The sequence below is a fragment of the Lipophrys pholis genome, assembly GCF_963383615.2.
Source record: "Lipophrys pholis genome assembly, chromosome: 16".
Taxonomy (NCBI): domain Eukaryota; kingdom Metazoa; phylum Chordata; class Actinopteri; order Blenniiformes; family Blenniidae; genus Lipophrys; species Lipophrys pholis.
In genome coordinates, this window is record NC_137634.1 from 14475617 (window position 1) to 14495135 (window position 19519).

A 19519-nucleotide genomic window follows, 5' to 3' on the forward strand; every position below is an offset into this window, starting at 1 on the left:
TGGGTCTTTTGTGTGGAATAGTTTTTGCTATAACTTTACTATAAACAAGACCTATCTTTTAAGCGTAAACTTTATAACATTTTATTTTGAACGGCTGAGACAGAACGTCTCCACTTCCGGTTGAGAGCAACGCACGCCTCTTCAGTTCTAGCCACAAATGCCGTCCGCTCTAAGTTTCCATAGCTTGTAGATACGGTACGAACTAAGACACATCTATGGGGGGTAAAAACAAACAGAGAACAAAAGGAAATGTTCGGGTAAGTCGCTGCCAGTTTTTCAAACGTCTTAATGTCATTGTGATAGCTTGCTCCAAAAGTCGAGCACATGCTAATGTAAACTTCAGGTCATCACTTCAAACTGTTTGATAACGTCCAGAAAACATCGCTGCTGGTTCAGATCATCATTCTCTGTGGTTTGTGTCTCCGAAACTAGCCGTCCAGCAGTGGCCGAGCTGCCGAGGTGTTGGCCCGAGAAGGAGGCGTCATCCCGGGGTTCATCGGCTTTGACACCACGGTGTCCTCGGAGCTGAGCTACGTGCCAGCGGTTCACGGCGCCGAGGACATCGACAACTTGGTGGACGCCGATTTCCGCCTGGTTCTACGGAAACTCTCGAAACGGGATGTCGTGACCAGATTGAAAGTGAGTATCGAGATAAGCCTGACTGTTTCAGATGAAAGGTGTGTCTGATCACACTCATGTGACCCTGCAGTGCCGTACTAACATGTGTCTTGTCCTCAGGCTGTGCAGGACTTCGGCTCCATGTGCCAGGAGCGGGATGCCGAGGAGGTTAAAGGGGTTTTACCCTACTGGCCCAGGATCTACTGCAAGATATCAGTGGTGACTTGCCATTCATTCAAAATGCCACACTAACTTCACCACAATATATTTTGAGTTGTCATCCTCTCTGTTAAACAACTCCAATCCATTTAGAGATGAAGTATCTACACAAAAAACAACTTTTCAGAACTCCATGAGAGTGACTTGTAAGTGCTCTCATTGGGGATGTGTGTGAATTTGCAGTAATCAGTCTTTGTGATTCTATCAGGATCATGACCGGCGCATCAGGGAGGCGACCCAGCAGGCTTTTGAGCAGCTGGTGCTGAAAGTTCGGCGCAGCTTGGCCCCCTTCCTCAAAAGCTTGATGGGCCATTGGATCCTGTGCCAGTGTGACACCTACACACCTGCAGCTTCTGCTGCGTGCCAGGCTTTCCAGGCTGCTTTCTCACCCGCCAAACAGCCTGAAGCTCTCAGCTTCTGCAAGGAGGAGATCCTTAATGTGGGTAACAGGGCTCCAGGGGTGGATGAGGGATTTCTACTGTAATCCCCTGAGCTGAATGTAAAACTAATATGCCATTTATGTTGCAGGTACTTACAGATATTCTGTTAAAGGAAACAGCAGACACACTGAGTGATCCACAGTAAGTTAAAGACCAACATATTATCATCCCACTGTACAGGGCACAATGATGAATTATTCCGACAGCCTTTGACGGCAAACCGGTTTTCCTCTTTTCTCCAGAAGTGTGACAGAGGAAGAGAGAGAGTCCAAATATTTGCGCATGCTGACCAGTTCTCTGTTGGGGGTGAAGAGACTGCTCTCTCTGCTGCTTCCGAATGACCGGCTGGCCCTGGAGCAAAAACTTCCCGAGCTGGTTAACTCCACAAAGTTCTGGAAGTACAACAAACACAAGACTCCACAAGTATGTGTAATTTATAGCATTTAGTAATATCTAATTGAACTGAATTAAAGATAGTTTAAAATAAATTCTGTATTTAGTTTGACCACATCTTGCATTTCAAAAGGTAATGTTGGCAAGTATGAAAAAACAGTATATAGTATTTGTAATATTTTGAATGTATTTTTGTTTTTGTGGATGCAACTTTAAGTGCTCAGCTTGATCTTTTCTTGCATGTGATGGCAAAATATTCTAGGGATTTCTTATGTTACAGTGAAGGTTTGATCAGCGGTAACTAGTAGAGTTTAACAGAAGTTACTGTGATCAAATCAGATTCAATCAATCCAAGGGTTCGCTTGCTTTTGCCACCAGCAGAGTGAGATTGATATTCTCATTGAGAAACGTGCATTGTTTTAGTTGTTAGTCCATACTTGGTTCATGAACAGTTGGAGCAGAAATCTAAGAAAATCTGAAGCTATCACAGACGTTTTCTTCCCACGGTTTTCAAGTAGTAACTCTGCTGTACCTCTGTGCAGGTGAGAGGGGCGTTCTTTGAGATGGTGTGTTCTCTGTGTGAGTTCACTCCTGGTCTGGTCCAAGCTGAAGCAGCAAGACTGTGTCCAGCTGTGCTCCTCAGTATCGACGACACAGATCCCGTCGTGCTGCCGCCGGTGATGGGAGCCGTACTTCACATTGTGTCTACCATCCCTGTAAGTTTGTGGTTGAAGCACAATTTCACACATACGTTAATGTTTTAAGTTCTACATGCTGTTCTCAATCGTCACTGTCATTGCAATTAAGTTGATATGTAAGGTAAGTTGCAGTTTTTTGGACCTGCGCCAGCAGAAATCTATAGACTCAAAATTAAATGTTTTCATTGCTGTTTTCCTTATTGCTTCAGATTTATGTTTTCTATTTCAGGATTGCTGGACACATGTAAATGCTAAGAAAGGGTTTCTTCCTAAACTTTGGCCTCTATTGAAAGATGGTGGAAAAGGCCTGGCTAAAGCACTTCACCCCAATCTAATGCCACTCCTCAGCAAACTGCCCCAGCAGGTCACGGATCCCAAACTGGACTTTTTCCTCACCTTTTTCACTGCTTTAATTCAAGGGTAATGTCTCCTTATCACATAGAGGATAATTAATATAATATCACAATTCAAATTGCAACTTTGCTTTATGCTTTGTTTTGTCCTTTGATATAATAATCAAAAATAATCCACCAGTATGTCTTTGTCATCACCATAATACTTGTAACACACTGCTTCATTTCCAGTCTGTCTAGTGAGCGTGCGGTGACAAGCCCATCAGAAAGTGCCGTGATAGTGACGGCTGTTGTGGAATGCTTGAGGTACTGCATCCTGCAGCACGCGGAGGAAGAGGAAGACCAGCAGAGAATCAGAATCATGCTTATCACCCAGCAGGTTCGCTCCATCATGCAGACTTTCCTCCACAATCAAATCTACTAAATTCAAGCTCTTTCTTATGTTAATGTTGTTGTTATTTTCTTTGCAGCTCCTGCCCCTACTGGAAAAGTCTCTTAGCAATCCTTCACTGCAGAACGGCCCTCTTTACCTTTTGGTCACAGAAATGCTCATTTCCTGGGAGAAGAGGGCAGGTTTACACAGTGAAGGTGAAGCTATTGATAAAAGACATGTCTTTCAAAGACTTCTAGTGGACTTTTGGGAGGACCTCAGCCGTATGCTTGTTGGTGATGTTGACAACGAGGCAGCTGATCCAGAGGCTTTGGAAGGGATAGCAGTGTTGCTGCAGGTGAGTTTGCTTTGTTTGCAAATATTTGACACTGTTGTATTCCGGATCATGTAGGATGGAGAATATGGCTCAACATTATGGCTGTCAAAACAAATTCTGTGACCCGAGTGATACGGCAAACATGTTTCCTAAATGAATCAGTTCTCTCTTCTTGTTCCTCAGGTGATGCGTTACCCTGAGAGGGTGAACAGGAAGCATGTCCAGAGAAAGAAATCTGTCAGGATGTGTTTCTCTGAGTCAGAAGGCGTTGAGGGGGCCCGTGTTGAAGAGCCTGTGCAGACAGTGTCTGAGCGAGTGAACGAGAAGGCATTCGGGTCCCTGCAGACGCAACATTTTGAAGATGTTGTGTGCCAGCTGGCACAGTTGTGCTTTGTGCATGTGAATGAGGAAAACTCTGAGAGACATCTTGTTTTCCTCTCCCGTCTCCTGCGGTCTTTCCACACACCCAGAGTCTTCACTGTAAGTCGCATCTCGCAGTCACAGAGAAGCGTATCATAATGGAAGTCATTTACTGACTGATAAACTTTTCTTTAGCATGTTTCCAGGTTTTTTAAGTGAAAACTGCTCAAGCTCATTGTATTAGATATATAAATGCAGGATTCTTTTATAGCTTTTACAGTTTTTCTTTATTTGTTTGTGCTCATCTTAGACACTGGTTGAACTTGATGAGACCAAAACAAAGGATATTGAACCGAGCAATGAGACGATTACAAAAAATCCAGCAATGAAGTTCCTACTGGAGCAGGTGTTGGTGTGGCTGGCTGAAAAGGGCCGCAAAGATACTCAGCACCTGGTCGAGATGGTTTTCAGCTCACTCTATTGCTGCAGCCGACAGGAGACCACCCGCATCCTGAACCACATCACAACGGTAACATTAGATGCACGTGTCATAACGTGACAGATTAATTTACACTCTATTACATGTTGTGCTTCAACTGTGCTGCCATTTTGTTGTTGACACTTTCCATTCTGTTGTTTTAGATGGGCTTACAGTGGGAAATTATACTGCAAGTCATTCAGAGGGTAGGTGTTGCAAAATCACAATTATTATGTTTTTAATCAGATGGCGTTACCTGTAAATACGTTAAATGGACACTGTCAAACGTATGAGCTTGTCTGTCCCCTCAGGCATGTACAGACCCTGACACTCTGAAGAGTTGCAGTGATTGGCTCAAAGGTTCAGTTCTGGGTGAGCAGCTCCTTGGATTGACTGAGGAGTTGTGCAAAGTGGGGAGCAGCTGTAGTGTCTCCACCTCCTCTTCAGGCAGCCACAGTTGGACACTTATCAGTCTGGTCCTTTCTCAGCACCACAACAACGGTGAGTACAAACGCACACGAACAGCAAACAGTCCGTTCCTTTTATTTTGTTGTTTTATTTGAAGTAGTATGTATTAGCTGGGCTTTATGTGCTTTTCTTCATTCTGTATAATCAGTGTCTTGACTTGTTTTACATACAGAGTCTCTGATTGGAGAAGTGTACCTGGAGAAGATCTTGGAGAAGCTCCACGCCACTCTTTCTGAGACTAAGAGTCTGTCTGATGCAGGAAACAGGGAGCCACTTATCTCCTTCATCTGTGATGTGGCCTCCACTTTCTTCTCCTCTGTACAAGATTGTCTTCTACTTGTCTCTGCTGAGGAGCTGCTGCTCACCGTCTTCCAGCTCACTGCCCAGGATCAAACACACACTCAACTGTCTGGTGGGTACAGTGTTCAAACAAATACTCTGATACATACATCAGGTAAGATAACAAAAATTAACAAAATTTTCTTGTTGCTTGAAAAGACTCACTTTTAGATAAGCTGAAGAAAGTGTGTGTCACTGGAGTTTCTTCGCTGGTCCAACACCGTGACGCTGACGTCAAAGAAGGTGGTTTCCTGCACGCCGCAGCCCTTTGGGTGATGAAACAACTACTAACAACATCACTGGATATTAAAGGGTAATCAAGCATTTTGTAACTTTTCTAAAGAAAACTGTATTTTATGTGTATCTGTCTAACAAAATCTCAAGAATCATTTTATTGGCTTTGTTGTTCAGCTAAGTTTACTCTGGGGATATGTTTAGGTTACAGCTTTTGGTCCTCGCGGTACAAAACCTCGTGCAGACGATCGTCTCCGTCTGTGATCAGTCATCCTCCATCCTCAACCAGTTCTCGACTGTCATGATGCCAAGCCAGACAGAATGGACCAGAATCAGACAGGCCTTACCACCTCAGGTCAGCAATCTAATACGCTTTGAGGTTTTAGCATTAAATTTATTATTGGACAAGAAACATTTGATATTCATGTACACCCCCCTTTTTGTTTTTGTCTGTCCTTTTCAGTGGATCAAAGCACCTTTATTATCTAGCCGTCACAGAGGTGTTTATGGAAAAACTTCAGTAGACATCTGGGAATTTAGAGAGCTGAACAAACTCCCAGCCCACCTTTGTGCCTGTGCCCTCTTGGGAAGTGTTGTCCAGGCAGTTTCGTGTGTTCCTTGTGACCAAAATGATTTGAAGTGTCCTTCTCTACTCCAAAACATCAACTACACAGGTACACACATGAGGCAGAACATGACGTATGGATTGTGCGCAGACCAAAATGTTTGTCTTTTTCGATTTGCTTATGTTTGCTTTCTTTTTGCAGTTTCAGAACTTCTCTATGCACTGCAGTGGTGTAAGGAGGTAGATTACAGCCCTCCTATAGTTTCTGCATATCAAAATGTGCTGAATGACTGGGGGCTGTCAGACGGTCTACACAGTCACGTCCCAATAAAGACCCTGCTGGACACTCTCTACTCAAGGTAACATTAATCATTAGTCTTTATACAAAGGAGAAATACATTTTGTACTTGGAAAACTAAGCATGAATAAACCTATAAAGGCAGTATTAATTTGTAGAATTGTGCGTTATCATCTCCAGAGTGGACATAAATGAACAAGTACTTGTTTTCTCCCCTCAGGTCAGTGACAGATGGAGGTCTGTGGTCTCTGACTCTAGAAAACTACATCCTCACCACGAATCTGGCGGCGACTCACAGTACAGCTTTGAGGGAACTTTATGGAAGTTCAAACAGGTCTGTAACTCAGTATTTCAATGCGTAGGATTTCACATTCAAAGCTTCTTTGTGGTCAGTTCAGCCACTGTGTTGTTGTGTACTGACATTGCTTTGTGTTTTATCAGTTTGTTCCCAGTGTCCCAAAGCAAACTGAGCACGCTCCAGGTCCTGTGCCCGACTATGACAACAGAAGACAGAGAGACTCTGGTAGATCTGGCGACTGCTGGATTAATCAACTGGCAGGAGGATGGAAGTAAGAATAACCTCAAAACACAGACAGATGTAAATACAAACATCAAATGCAGTCGTGGAACAAAATTGTCAAATAACCATTTTGGACTTTTGTCACAGATGTGTGTGGGTGTCTCCAAGTACTGCTGTGTTGTCTGAAAGCAAACACACACATAGAGGTGGAGGTTGTTCAGGCTATTCTGGCCACTGTGGTGGAGTGGAGGAACAGTAAGGAGGACTGGTTTCTCTTTAGCAGGTAATGTAATTATACAGTTTATTACACCTGTACAAACACTTTGAGAACATACATGTTCATGTGATACAACCCTTGTGTTCCAGCGACCTGTCTGACGTCACTGCAGAACAGTTGACTCTCACCATTGAGATGATGCGCTTCCTGTCCTGGGTGGTGACCAACTGTCCAACAGTTATGGGGGGAGACCAGTGGGACTTTCTGCTCTGCTCTATGTTGGCCTGGCTGCAGGTGAGACATGAAGGAAATGTGCTGTTTTGTGGCTGCGATGTAACAGGAGAGTCATTCAGGGTGGAATTATGTTGGAAACTGTTGGTGTGCTTCATTTCATAGAAAACTTCACTTTTTGGTTTGACTCTGTCTGACAATTGTCCTTTTTTTGATCTTTCCTCAGACGGCTGGTGAGAACGTGAGCAGCCTGTGGAACCCGTGGGTGCAGCTGTTTGTGTGTGAGAACGCTGCATTGATAGTGAGGCTCAACCAGTTCTTCGCCTCACCGTCGTCCGACGTGCTGGAGAAGCTGCCGTCAGAACTGGCGGCTGAATGGACAGATTTCTTCGTCCAGGGAATCTACAGCCTGCTGCTGCCTCTGCCTTTCAACATTAGAAGTGAGTCTGTGGGATTTATATTTGGGGGTTATGTGTCTCACACACACACACACACACACACACACACACACACACCACACATTGTACATCGTCCTCATTACTGATCAGTAAAATCTGCATCCAAATATATATTCCTGTTTTAAAATGTTCCATTGGACTATTTGATTACCTTGTTTCTTAATGAAGAAAAGAAAAGGGATGATGCGTCTTTGACTTCCCCATATTGGAGAGTCCCACAGACATATCAGCATATCCCAAAATGATTAAGTCCAAAGACGTTCTCAGGTCGTCGCTCTCTCTCTCAGGAGACTCCACTCACTGAAATTCCCAGCAGATCCCAGTTGCTCTTGCAGTTCAGATAAACTCACGGGCGCTTTTATCCACATGGTCTGGGACTGCCCTGGGGTTAAATACTTCTGCAGAGGTGATTCTGCTGCTCATTCCAATATACTTTGGAGATTGATCCCTGCTGGACAAAAACTACTTCAACTCTTCGGTTAAACATTTTAAATACAGACATCGTCCTGATGCCACTCAGCCGAAAGTCTGTGGTTGGATACCGGCTTAGTCTTTATCAATGATCGGGTCCCCAATGTGTGGTTGAAAGTAACAAACACACAGAACAACATTTATTGTTTACAATTATTTTAGTTTGTAATATTTATCAGTTTGGCTGAACAGCAGGACTTTTTAAAAATGTTGACGGACAGAACACAAACCTTCACCACTTCATTTGACACCCTTGTAAAGTCGAATTAACTTCAGGACAACACTGCTGTCATAAATTCAGCTCTTACAAATGGTTTTGTTTGGACGGAGTCACGTGGTATTTGACTTGTAATGATTAGAGATGTTTATTTCTGGGTTTGTAGTTTACCATTTTGGTTTTAGTGTGTCATACTTAAATTCATGCAGGCCAGTTTTATGGCAGCTGTCATTCTAGATGTAAAAGTGCAATTAATGAAGAGGTGTTGTGTTTTATCTCAGGTTCAGATATGTCTCATAAAATATGAGGTGAAAGCTATTAGACTGTAATTTTAGCACTCTTACAAGGTTATTAGCTGCTACGGATTTAATAACTGTGCTTTCAAACTTAGTTTATACCCAAAATGTTTTTCTCCAGTGGATTTGAGGCAACAACTACAATATATGTCATCCTGTATATGAATTGGAGATTATTTTTTCATAATTTTTAGGTGAACAATACAACTTTGTATATTGTCTTTAGTTTCTGTATGTTTTAACAAACATACTGTAACAGTTATCACGAAGGTTCCATTGTAAGCCAAATGCAGTAGACAAACATTTTTATCAAGTTTAGCATAAAGCCCTGATTTCATAACTTGCACCTCTTCTCTGTATCGCCTTTTGTCAGATACGTTCACTGATCCAGATGACCCCGTCTTCCCTGTGGCCGTACTGGAGTCGGTCGGCGTGGCTCTGACGTTCGTGCCCGTGCAGCAGTTGAGCCAAAACTCCTTGCGGCCACGATTTATAGCAGGCCAACAGACGAACCTGCCGCTGCCGCTTCAGACACTCCTCAACACTTTCTGCCCGCTCCTTCTATTCAAGGCCAGACCTCTGCAGATCACCGTCTACCAGCTCCTGGAAAAGTAAGCAGTTTTGTTTGAAAGCCTGGATTTTGGGGTAACTTTGCTTCAATGCATTTATAAAGATCTCCAGTAAAGTACAACACATTTCTTGAGATCTTTGAGCGCGTCTGAATGTTCAAACTGTTCTTGTCATAATTACTTTGTGATGTAAAATGAGTTGTTTATTCTGATGCTGTAGAATCATGCCTCAGTTGCCTGAGTATGACGGAGAAGGAGACGGCAACAAGTCTGATGATGACGGAGATGAACCATGCCTGTAAGTCAACACATCAAAGTCCCTGTTACTTTTTACAACCAAGCGATGGTTGATGTTTTCTGAAAGATGGGATTTATGTGTTTGTATTGGAGAAAAGTATTTTAATTATACTTAAAGCTCCATGTTTGTGCTCAGTTCCCCTCCAGCTGCACTGATGGTCCTCTTGTCCACCTGTGAGAGGCTGTGTGATAACATCCTGGCGCCGGTTCAAGTGGGAGAGTTTGCAGTGGTCCAGCCTCTTAGTGCGGAGTACTCCTGCATTCTGGGATATTTGCTGGCCTGGAAACTTCTCCTGACCTTTTTTAAATCCTCGCCATCCCATGTGAGTCATGAGTGCTTGTGTCTCAGTAAATATCTACGATACAGTTTCTAGAAGCCATTCCATTCTGAAGTTTAGTTTTGACTGAAATAATGCTTATATTGGTGCTGCCATTCTCTCTCTAGCTGCGTGCCCATTATGCCCAGTATCTCAAGAGAAGCTGCTCCCTCAATAAGCTTCTCCTCCACCTCTTCAAACTGATGCCTGAGAATCCCATCTACCCCGGCCAGGGGGCGGAGACGAGGGACACCAAAACCTTCTTCACCGAGAGCCTGAGTCTCGCTGTTGACCGTAAGCAAAGCAGACACACTCCTACACATTTCATGTACTGTGAAATGTAAACAAGCTTCAATTGTCGTCTCCCTTGTGTTTTCTGGCCTGCAGAGACGGACAGCGTCAAGTGGGAGCTCCACCGTCTGGCCTGCAGCGTGTACTACAGCACAGTGCAAGACCTGCCCGCCATGGTGCGGCTGTGGTGGAACAGCCAGGAGAAGAGAGTGAGCACGGCTGTGGAGAAGTTCACCATCAAATACGTCAGCCCGGTTCTTTCAGCCCAGGAGATCTCGTCGGTGCACACCAGCACTCAGATGTTCGACAACATGACCGTGAGTTCAACAATAGTTTGATTTATAAGTGTTGTGCGACCTTGTTTTGAAAACTTAGATGTTTTGCTGATTTGGTAAAGGTCTTTCTTGCTTCCACATGTTCCAGATTAGATTACTGCAACAGCTTTTACTCTGTTGTCACTAAATATAAAAGGAATTGCAAGAATTGACCACATCACACTAGACATTACTGTATCACCGCCATATAACTTTTAAAATCATTTTAATGACCATTTTAATCAGCTTCTTCCATGTGTATTTGTATATATTTAGCTCCTTTTCAGCCTTTTTTCTGGCTGAGATTTTCAAGTAGTTTCCAGTTAGCTTTTCCTAAAACCCCGACTCGTCACTAATGGTGACCAAGTTCTTTGAACTCCTCTGAAGTGGAACTCATTACAGACAACCCGAGGCAGGCAACGTCGGTTTCCTCTGAAATCCCTTCCCAATACTCTGTGTCATCATACGACTTTTAATGCTGGATGTTTTTTCATATATCTGATATTTTAGTCTGCGTTTCATACAACTTGATTTGGTTTTTTATTGTTTTTTACTTAAAGCAATAATAATAATATAAATCAAAACACTAAAATATTTTTTACAACTGCAAACTTGTTTTTCTTGAGATTTAGCTTAAACTCGCCTAAAGTTCAACATAATGGCGGAAGTGAAGTGGATTATGCAGTTTGCTAAATTAAGAGTAAAATTTTTCTGACTGAAATTATACGTACATAAGAGGAGGGTTTTTTTTTCTTTTTGTTTAATGACAAACTGGAAATTCAGAATGGGAGTGGTGCGATTTCAAACATTTCTTTGTTCTCGCCTTTGGCGAAGCATAACCAAAGTTATGGTTTCCTCTTTAGATCCATTTTTGCAGTAATAGGTTCTTTAATGTTCTCCTAATGTCTTTGTTGTTATTTCACTCGGCGTCATTTAACTGTGTTTCTGGCAGTTTTTCCAGTTTCCTTTCCAGATGTTGGACTTTTCTGCACAGGCGAGCAGCCGTTTTTGTTTGCTCTTTTTTTTTTTTTTTTTTCATTTTCTCTCCCCTCTGATCTAAATGATTTTTGTCAGCTTTATCTGATTTTTTATTTATTTTTTTCATTTTATTTCCTTCTCCAGCCTGTGGTAAAAGGTTAATGTATCTAATATTTTTCAGGTGGACACATCCTGCAGTGTCACACCTGCTTCACATTTGCAGTGTAATGTCTCAGTAACATTAGACTTTAGTCAAATTGAAATGAATCGCCTCTCATTGAGGATAATGTAAGCAGTGGCTGGTTGCTTGACTGAAAGACCCCCATTGACAAGAGTAAATGTATTTATCTGGTCGCCCCAGGTCAAAGCCCGCTCAGCTGCGCGGGAGGTGATTGCAACCTATTCTGTGGATGATATCTTCATCGAGTTGGTGATTCAACTACCACAGAACTACCCTCTGGGCTCTATTACTGTGGAGAGTGGGAGGCGCGTGGGTGTCGCCGTGCAGCAGTGGAGGAACTGGATGCTGCAGCTGAGCACCTACCTCACGCATCAGGTAAAAACTGGATTCGAATGCAAGACGTTGGTGTCGTAAGGAGGGGGGTGGGGGGGTGTTCAGGAGGGTGAGCAAAGAAAAGAGAATGAAATATTGAGAGGAATGTTTGTGTCAACAGAATGGCAGCATAATGGAGGGCCTGGCTCTGTGGAAGAACAATGTGGATAAGCGCTTTGAGGGGATAGAGGACTGTATGATTTGCTTCTCTGTTATCCACGGCTCCAACTACTCCCTCCCCAAGAAGGCCTGCCGCACCTGCAAGAAGAAATTCCACTCGGCGTGTTTGGTGAGTCCATGTGGTCGTCAGATACGTGCAGATTTAACATTACTGATATACCTCGGCACATTGTTTCAGTTGCAATTGTTCATCATGTGAGTAACTATGATTTCTTCTTCTCTTCTTTGTTCAGTACAAATGGTTCACCTCCAGCAACAAGTCCACCTGCCCACTCTGCAGAGAAACATTCTTCTGAATGCAGCAGGACTTGATTTCAGGATTTAAAATGGTCGTGAGGCACCACATCTACAATGAGGTCCAATTCACTTGAAATGAAGGGAATATTTAGTGGTTCAATCTTGTAGAGACAAAGATCTAGTCATGATTATAAAAAGGCGAGGTTGATGAGTCCAAAGGTTTGTCTTTATTAAAACAAGTTAGAGTTTTTTGCCCGCAAAAAATTTTTTTTCCTTTTTTTTTTTTTTTTTCTCAAATGAAAAAGTGCAGGAAAAGGCTTTGAGCTTCTTTCATATAAGAAGAAAAAGTGCCAAAAATAAATTGATGGATTGATTGAAATTTTACAATATCTGGTCAGATCTCCAATATTTCCTAATATTTAGGAGTCTTAAGAAAATATGTCTGATTATTGACATGCATTTTAAAAATAAAACGCATGTTTGTATGGTCACCAATCAAAGAACATGGTTTGTGTCTTAAACCCGTGCCTGTATACTGCTGTAAATTAAATAAAATACCGCTTGATGGACGCTATCGCTGGTTGTGACGTGTGGGTCAAAGAGCATACCAACACATGCAAAGACACATTTCTCTCACAAGCAAAAAAAAATTATCTCCATTTACATTTAAATTGAAAAATGGTACAATATTGACAAATACTTGAGAGTTGGTCTATAAATATTGGATAACAATTTAAAGCTTTGTGGGGAGAAAAAAAAATGTATTGGTGGTTTAGAGACTTGAGAATTGGCAGGTTTGATTCCTGCAACAAACGGTCACCACTGGGTCCTTGAGCAACACCCATGACCCCCACCTTCCACCCGGTCAGGGGAATTTCTCCAAGGGCAAAATATGAATAAGTAGTTATTTAGTTATATATTATTGCCAATAGGCTAACATATTCCATCTACTACTCATAATGGCTTTGTGTGACACTAAAAGCTGACCTTGAATTCTAGTTGGTAGCTGCGTGCACCAGAAACAGTGATGTTCCATATGTGCAGTGAGTTGTGAAATGCAGGCTTTTAAAAATGTGACCCTTGTATATGTATGTATGTGTGTATATAATATATATTTTTTTCTTTTTTAATTAGATGGACTGTTTGCTTAAAACTAGTGCTTTGTACCTCCGGCCCCAGGTGTATTGTTATACCCACGATCCATTAAGTCCCTTTTGCCAAAGCTACTTTCTTTTATATGTTAATGACTATCATCATTATATTGCAGTTTCCGGGGCTTAATTCTGTAACAAAAGAAACAAAATATAATATATATAAAGCTTGGAGGTAAACCTTTAGGGACTGAACAGACTGATGGAGCTCTGACTGCAATGCTGAAAAAACACTAGTGGTTTGATGAAAGAGCGCATCGATCGACAAATACAATTGTTGTACAAGATGTCTATTTAACGTCTGCTATTTTAAACCCAGGTGCTTAAGTGAACTGTTATGTTAACCCCAGCCTCCAATTACAGATGTGTGATATTTCCGTACAAATATTACTGTAAGTTAACCTGTGCTAGTTTCCAGGAAAAGATCGTAATTAGCCTCGGTCTGTGACTGCTGCACCAGTCCCCCAAGCTCATTTATCTCGGGTCCACCTCCTCCTCGTGTTGAATAATTTATCTGTTTAATGGAGGCTTGCTCTCATCACAGTTGTTCCTATGGAATTAATTATGACAGATTAAGCATGATCAATGAATTAATCCCTATCATTTGATCTGCCGTCTATGTGTGTGTGTGCATTTGTAATTCATTATTGCGGTCAGAATTTATCAATACATACAGCCAGCATCCATCATCATCTGCCCTTGACCTTTTTAATAGCCATTGATCTGTTTGCTGGGCATAAATATTTATCTAGAGACTCCCCCCTCCTCCTCCATCTCACGAGTTTTGACAGAAACACTCACACCGACAGCTTCAAATCTTATTGCTCATTATCTGCTTGATTAAGCAGTGTCGCAAATGTTATGAACTACAGCAGAGTCCTCAGTGAGGCTTGTTCTTTCTGTAAGATAGTCCGACTCTCAACACAAGATGGCAGTGTGATCACAAAGACTGGTTGGTTGCCTGAGTTTAAACTACCATTTAAAAAAAGAAAGGTGTATATATTAACCCTAAAAGAAAAGGAGATTGCACTTCTGGGCTGTCTGAGTGGATTAAATTAACTACAAGAATCAAATTAATGTCACAAAAATGTTCAAACTTGGTATTGCTTTTCAGACCGATAATCTTTCAATTGAAACATGAAGTTTCAAAAAGGGAATTAACAAGAAATTGCCACAAGGATTGTTACTGTACCATCTTTAATCACTTTAATGAATTTGATGAAGACTTCCAGTCACAATGCTGAGCGGCATCAGAAGCAGTGTCAAAGATCAAACGTTGCAAACGTATTTGTATGGATGAAAATGAAGCTGGGGGGGGAGGCAGAGGAATGGAGACGACGTACCAGAGTCCACACATTTCTTCTTTCTTAACACTCAAAGTGCTTTAGATGCCATCCATCATTCTGCTGTCCTCTTGCTATGACCCACTTCCACGGGAGCGCCTGCCGACGAGTCGACGCTAATTAGCAGCCACCCTGTTTGTGAGCAGTCGGTTCGCCGGCCTTTCTGGCCAGCGAGCCCGATTGCTTACTTCATTATTAGCCAGGCCTAGTTAGCTCTCATTTAGCTCCCACTGACCCATTTGTGAGCCTATTAGCATTCCAAGCATTTTCGCAGGGGGCTGGTCCCCTCCTAGTCGTAGTGAACCGCAACACCGTAGGCAGCGGCTAATTCCTCCAAATGGCTTCAAATTAGTCTGTATTTTGGGCGAAGTCTAAGTACATGTGCCTGTCGGTGTGACTCCTCCAGTTTTATTGTAATATTGCCCACACAGTTTTTTTTCTTGTGTCCCTCGTGTGGCAGTCCTCATCACTTCCACTTCTTTGTTCTGCATATCTCTCCCATGGTTCCCATCTTACAGCAATACTGCGAGTGCAAACGTGATCCTGGGAATTTATTGGGTTCATTTGTCGTGACTCAAATCAGGTTAATTTATCCCCAAACTGTAGCAGGGAACTTCACAGGCCAAGCTATTTACTAAACTGCATGCGACTCATATGTGGAATGATCAATTTTATTAACATTTGCCATTTCATATAATGAAGGTAATAAAGAAAGATTATTGATCGGAGCCTATTGGCTCTTGGACATGCATTTGTATTAGTCATTATGGCTGGGAAAGGCTGCTTGGTCCGCCACAGTTTAAATCTACTGTTATTACTCTGTCATCACGTACAGGCTTTTTATCGTTTTCTATTACCGCTGCCATGTTGCAACAGCTGTGGAGGACACCCAAAGACCAAGGCATGATTTTAAAATGCATTATGCGGTGATCATATTGAAATAGAAAATTATAGGTACTTTTTAAAAGCTTATATAGTCAAAAGAGCAATCCAAAGGGTAAAATAAGGATACACACGTCAACAGGGCACACAATCACACACATGTAGATTCGCATCTCCGGGGCAGTGAAGAATCAACGATTAACCGCGCACGTGTGTTTTAGACTACTTTAGATTGGAGTACTCTGAGTAAATCCATGCAAAGGAAGAACATCCAAGCGCTTCCCCAAAAAACCCCACAACCAGGGACCTTCTCTGGGCTCTGAGGTGAGCTTGTTGAACACTACTGCAGTACACAAATAAAACCTGAAGGCCTGCAACACAGAAAGAAAAACACACTGTTGTTCTTTTTTAATATTGTCTCAAAAAAAGCTGGTAACTGACTCATTACTCATGAGTCATGTGTGCTTATACTATTGGCATCATCATAAAAAAAAAAAAATGTTTTATCCTTATATAATGAACCAAAATATTAGCCAGGGGGGGTTAATGTTTTTTTTTTTTTTTTTTTAAAGGAATTTAAGCCTTACTCACGAGGGCTATTACCGCAGAAGCACAAAGCAGCCAACAACTGTGTACTTTTAGCCTGACCAGAAAACCTTCCGCATCCAGCTTCACTCAACCAACTCCAGAGTGCAGCTCTGGTCTACATGGAAATAACACCACATGAGAGCCGGAGAGCCAATCTGAGCATGACTAGAGCCTTTTAGATGCAACTAGGACAAACGCATGAGTGGTACGTCCTGAATATTTTAGACCGCATGTGTTAACTCCTGCACATGAGCTAAATGGCCAATAGCTCAGTTCTCTCTGCACCGTTATTGTTTTCTAAAGTAGTGGGGAAGGATCGACTGTGCTCTGTATGACTCAGTGCAGAGGTAGCAATTAAGCGGCAAGAGTTCACTGAAGACAGATCTCTATCAAGCCCCATTCCTAAATTTAGAGACACCCACAGGCATGTCTATATATTGTACAAATGCTCTATATATTGTGATAGAGGCTAAGAAAATGGGCTTCTATTCCCTGTGGCAAAATTTGATTTACTGTTCTATTTAAATGGCCCCACTGTTTCAGAGAGGCTGGTTCTTCCATAGCTAAGCCCAAAGGCATTTAGATACATCATGCTGTGAAGTAACAAGACATTTAACATACAGCACAGAAAGTTCAGTGGAAAACAGTGTGCTTAAGTCATCTAAATCTAACTGCAAGTTTCAAGACGTCTGCATTTGAATCCCATGTTCTGATCAGTTGGTCTGGGGATCCATCACTTTGTTATAGATTTAAATCTCATCATGACATTTTGCACAACCATTCATGGTACCCCGAGGATGAATAATAAGAGACATTAGAGAATCTCAGTTTTTATTTAGTGAAGACATTAGGTTGAGAACTTCACGTGGAAAAGTCTGTTCTTTTTACTGATGACCATACGCACAACGGAAAGATAAATCATAACTACATAACAGAACAAAGTGAGTCTTATTACACAGTCTAAACTGCCCTGGGGGCGTTGTAGCTGAAGGGTAGAGTCCCTGAAGCAGCCTGGTTTTTCATTGGATTGGATTCAGAGAAAGACACATCTCAGTGTGAGGAAGTTATTTGAAATAACTGGATTTTGTGTTGTTGGACTGGGTTCGAGTGGAGCGACTTATCTGAGTGACTGTGTATGGCAGGACAGTTTCTAGTGTTGTGCCACGTAAGACTTTGTAGGAAACCAGTTTCAAAATGTGTGAGTGGCATACTGCAAATCAACACACACTAATTCTCATTTTCTCTTTCACCCCCCCCCCCCCCCCCACACATACACACACACAAAATGTTTACCTTTATTCTAATTCATTCTCCTTTTTATGCTGTTTTAATCCCTTTGTATAATTGTATTTCACAATCTTGATAGCTTAAGATTACGATTCTTAATCGCCTTGATGTATTTCGTTTGCCTTGTGTCTGAATTGCGCTCTTTCAAAAAAATCTGCCTTGCCTTACATTACAGTGAAGTGTGACAAACTTCATGGAGGCGGTCTACAGTAGTATCATACTCAGTACTCTTGCATCACAATGTGCGTTTCTCTAGTTTAAGTCTGTTCCTGGTGGCCTTCTTGTGAGAGGTTTGCATGTTCTTCCCACAATCTAATATCATGATCGTGACTGTCCAACATTGTGACTGTCCACTGGTGATCTGTGCAGGCTGCCTTCACTTCTTGGTTCAGATCCAGTGGCCCAAAACTCCAAGTTGAATATAGTGGTACACACGATGGACAGATGGATGAAACTTTGTAGGTTATTATGATCCATTTTCACTGTTTGCCTTGGACACCAGTAGTAGGGTGTCATAATAGTGTAGTTTTGTGTGCTGATTTCCTCCTAAGAAAAGTTTCAGATTTGTAATCATTCTTTACAACAAACATTATACTAGATTAGAGTAGATAAACCTTTATTAGTCCTATAAGTGAGTCGTAGCAGCATGATGAACAGTCACATAGAGATCCTACAAGAGCTTACAGAGACCTTATGAATATAACATGGAGACTGAATAATAAACTTTAAAATTCCAAAAAAATGACTTTTCTGATTATCAACATGGAAAATACTAAATGATTTTGTGATTATTGTGACATTGTTCATACAGTGAAGAAATCAGCGTCAGTTCAAGTAAAATCAGTTAAAACTATGAGCTTTTCATAACGCCAACATTACTTGGTGATAGAATAAGATGATGAACATAAATATTTGCTAAACATTGTTATAAGATTATTCCGGCATTAGATTGAGCTGAAAAGGAAAGCATGAAAGAGTTTTCACTCCACCTGTGTTCTCTTTGCCTCTTCGAAGGAGAAAAACGTGAAGTTCAAACTAAAGTTCGAGATCACCTTGACACCGACTGTCCTGATACAATAACTGATAGAATTCAGAGAGATGGAGACTTCGCTTTACTTCTTCACCTGCACAAGCTGTCAGGCCTGCCCCAGCTCCTGGTATTTACTGTAGCGAGCACATCAAAATAGGATCCAGGCAGTTTTTCCTGTATCAGCCATCAAAATGGCTGCCTGATAGACGAGTGTACAGCTGGACATGGCTCGATGGAGTGCTACAAACTGAGCAAGACAGCAGCAGATCCTTGAAGTTTTTAAGAATTAGCGAAATCCTAATTGGCAATTACTTTGATTTGTAATCCTAAAGGTATTTAATGAGCTCATTTAATGGTGCCATGGAGCATGATGGACTATGGTAATTAGTTTTTATAAGAAGCGTAAAAATCAAGGTGTGCGTTGGAGGAGGGTGGTGCCAATTTTTTGCCAAATCATTATTTTCTGTTTTAAAAACCCCCACCAAAACAAACACCAGCTGTACTCCTTGTATTAACGAAAAGAGACTCACACTGAGTGTTTCAGTGAGATGTTTGGGTGCTGGCAGCTTTCCTCCTAATGATCATCCCCTAATGATGATGTGTTTATGTACATCCGTTTTCAAGGGTAAAACTGAAAGGTAAAAAACAGTTATGCTGCTGCACTTTCGGTGTTTTACAGTTGTAATAGTGGACATCTCACTTTCCAGTTATAACAAGGTCGGAGCTGTCAGGAAAGAGTGAAGCCGGGGAGCTAATATACTCAGGCCGGGAGGAAGAGTCATCCCTCATACGGCAGACGGAGGATCGGGGGAAAAGGGGCAGAGACAGGAGGGAGGAACAGTGTGAGACGGAGAGAGGAATGGAGACGAGCGCGAGAGGAAGAGGAGGGGGGCAGATTAGGACAAGTCAAACAGGGAAGACA

At 42.0% G+C, this 19519-nt stretch overlaps 1 protein-coding gene across 1 annotated transcript; it reads left to right on the forward strand.

The window, feature by feature from the left end:
• The first annotated feature begins 132 nt into the window (after positions 1-132).
• Positions 133-12890, forward strand: ltn1 (listerin E3 ubiquitin protein ligase 1). Its single transcript, XM_080483719.1, has 32 exons — positions 133-257; positions 433-639; positions 739-837; positions 1046-1276; positions 1366-1418; positions 1520-1700; positions 2213-2386; positions 2598-2788; positions 2953-3100; positions 3192-3449; positions 3612-3908; positions 4099-4317; positions 4431-4472; positions 4578-4767; positions 4907-5146; positions 5233-5386; positions 5512-5662; positions 5771-5981; positions 6075-6231; positions 6391-6504; positions 6612-6739; positions 6838-6973; positions 7057-7201; positions 7365-7578; positions 8954-9191; positions 9370-9447; positions 9583-9769; positions 9892-10057; positions 10151-10371; positions 11708-11902; positions 12021-12188; positions 12313-12890. The coding sequence occupies exons 1-32, from the start codon at positions 216-218 to the stop codon at positions 12373-12375; spliced, it is 5298 nt and encodes a 1765-aa protein (XP_080339845.1). The 5' UTR covers positions 133-215; the 3' UTR covers positions 12376-12890.
• The last annotated feature ends 6629 nt before the right edge of the window (positions 12891-19519 follow it).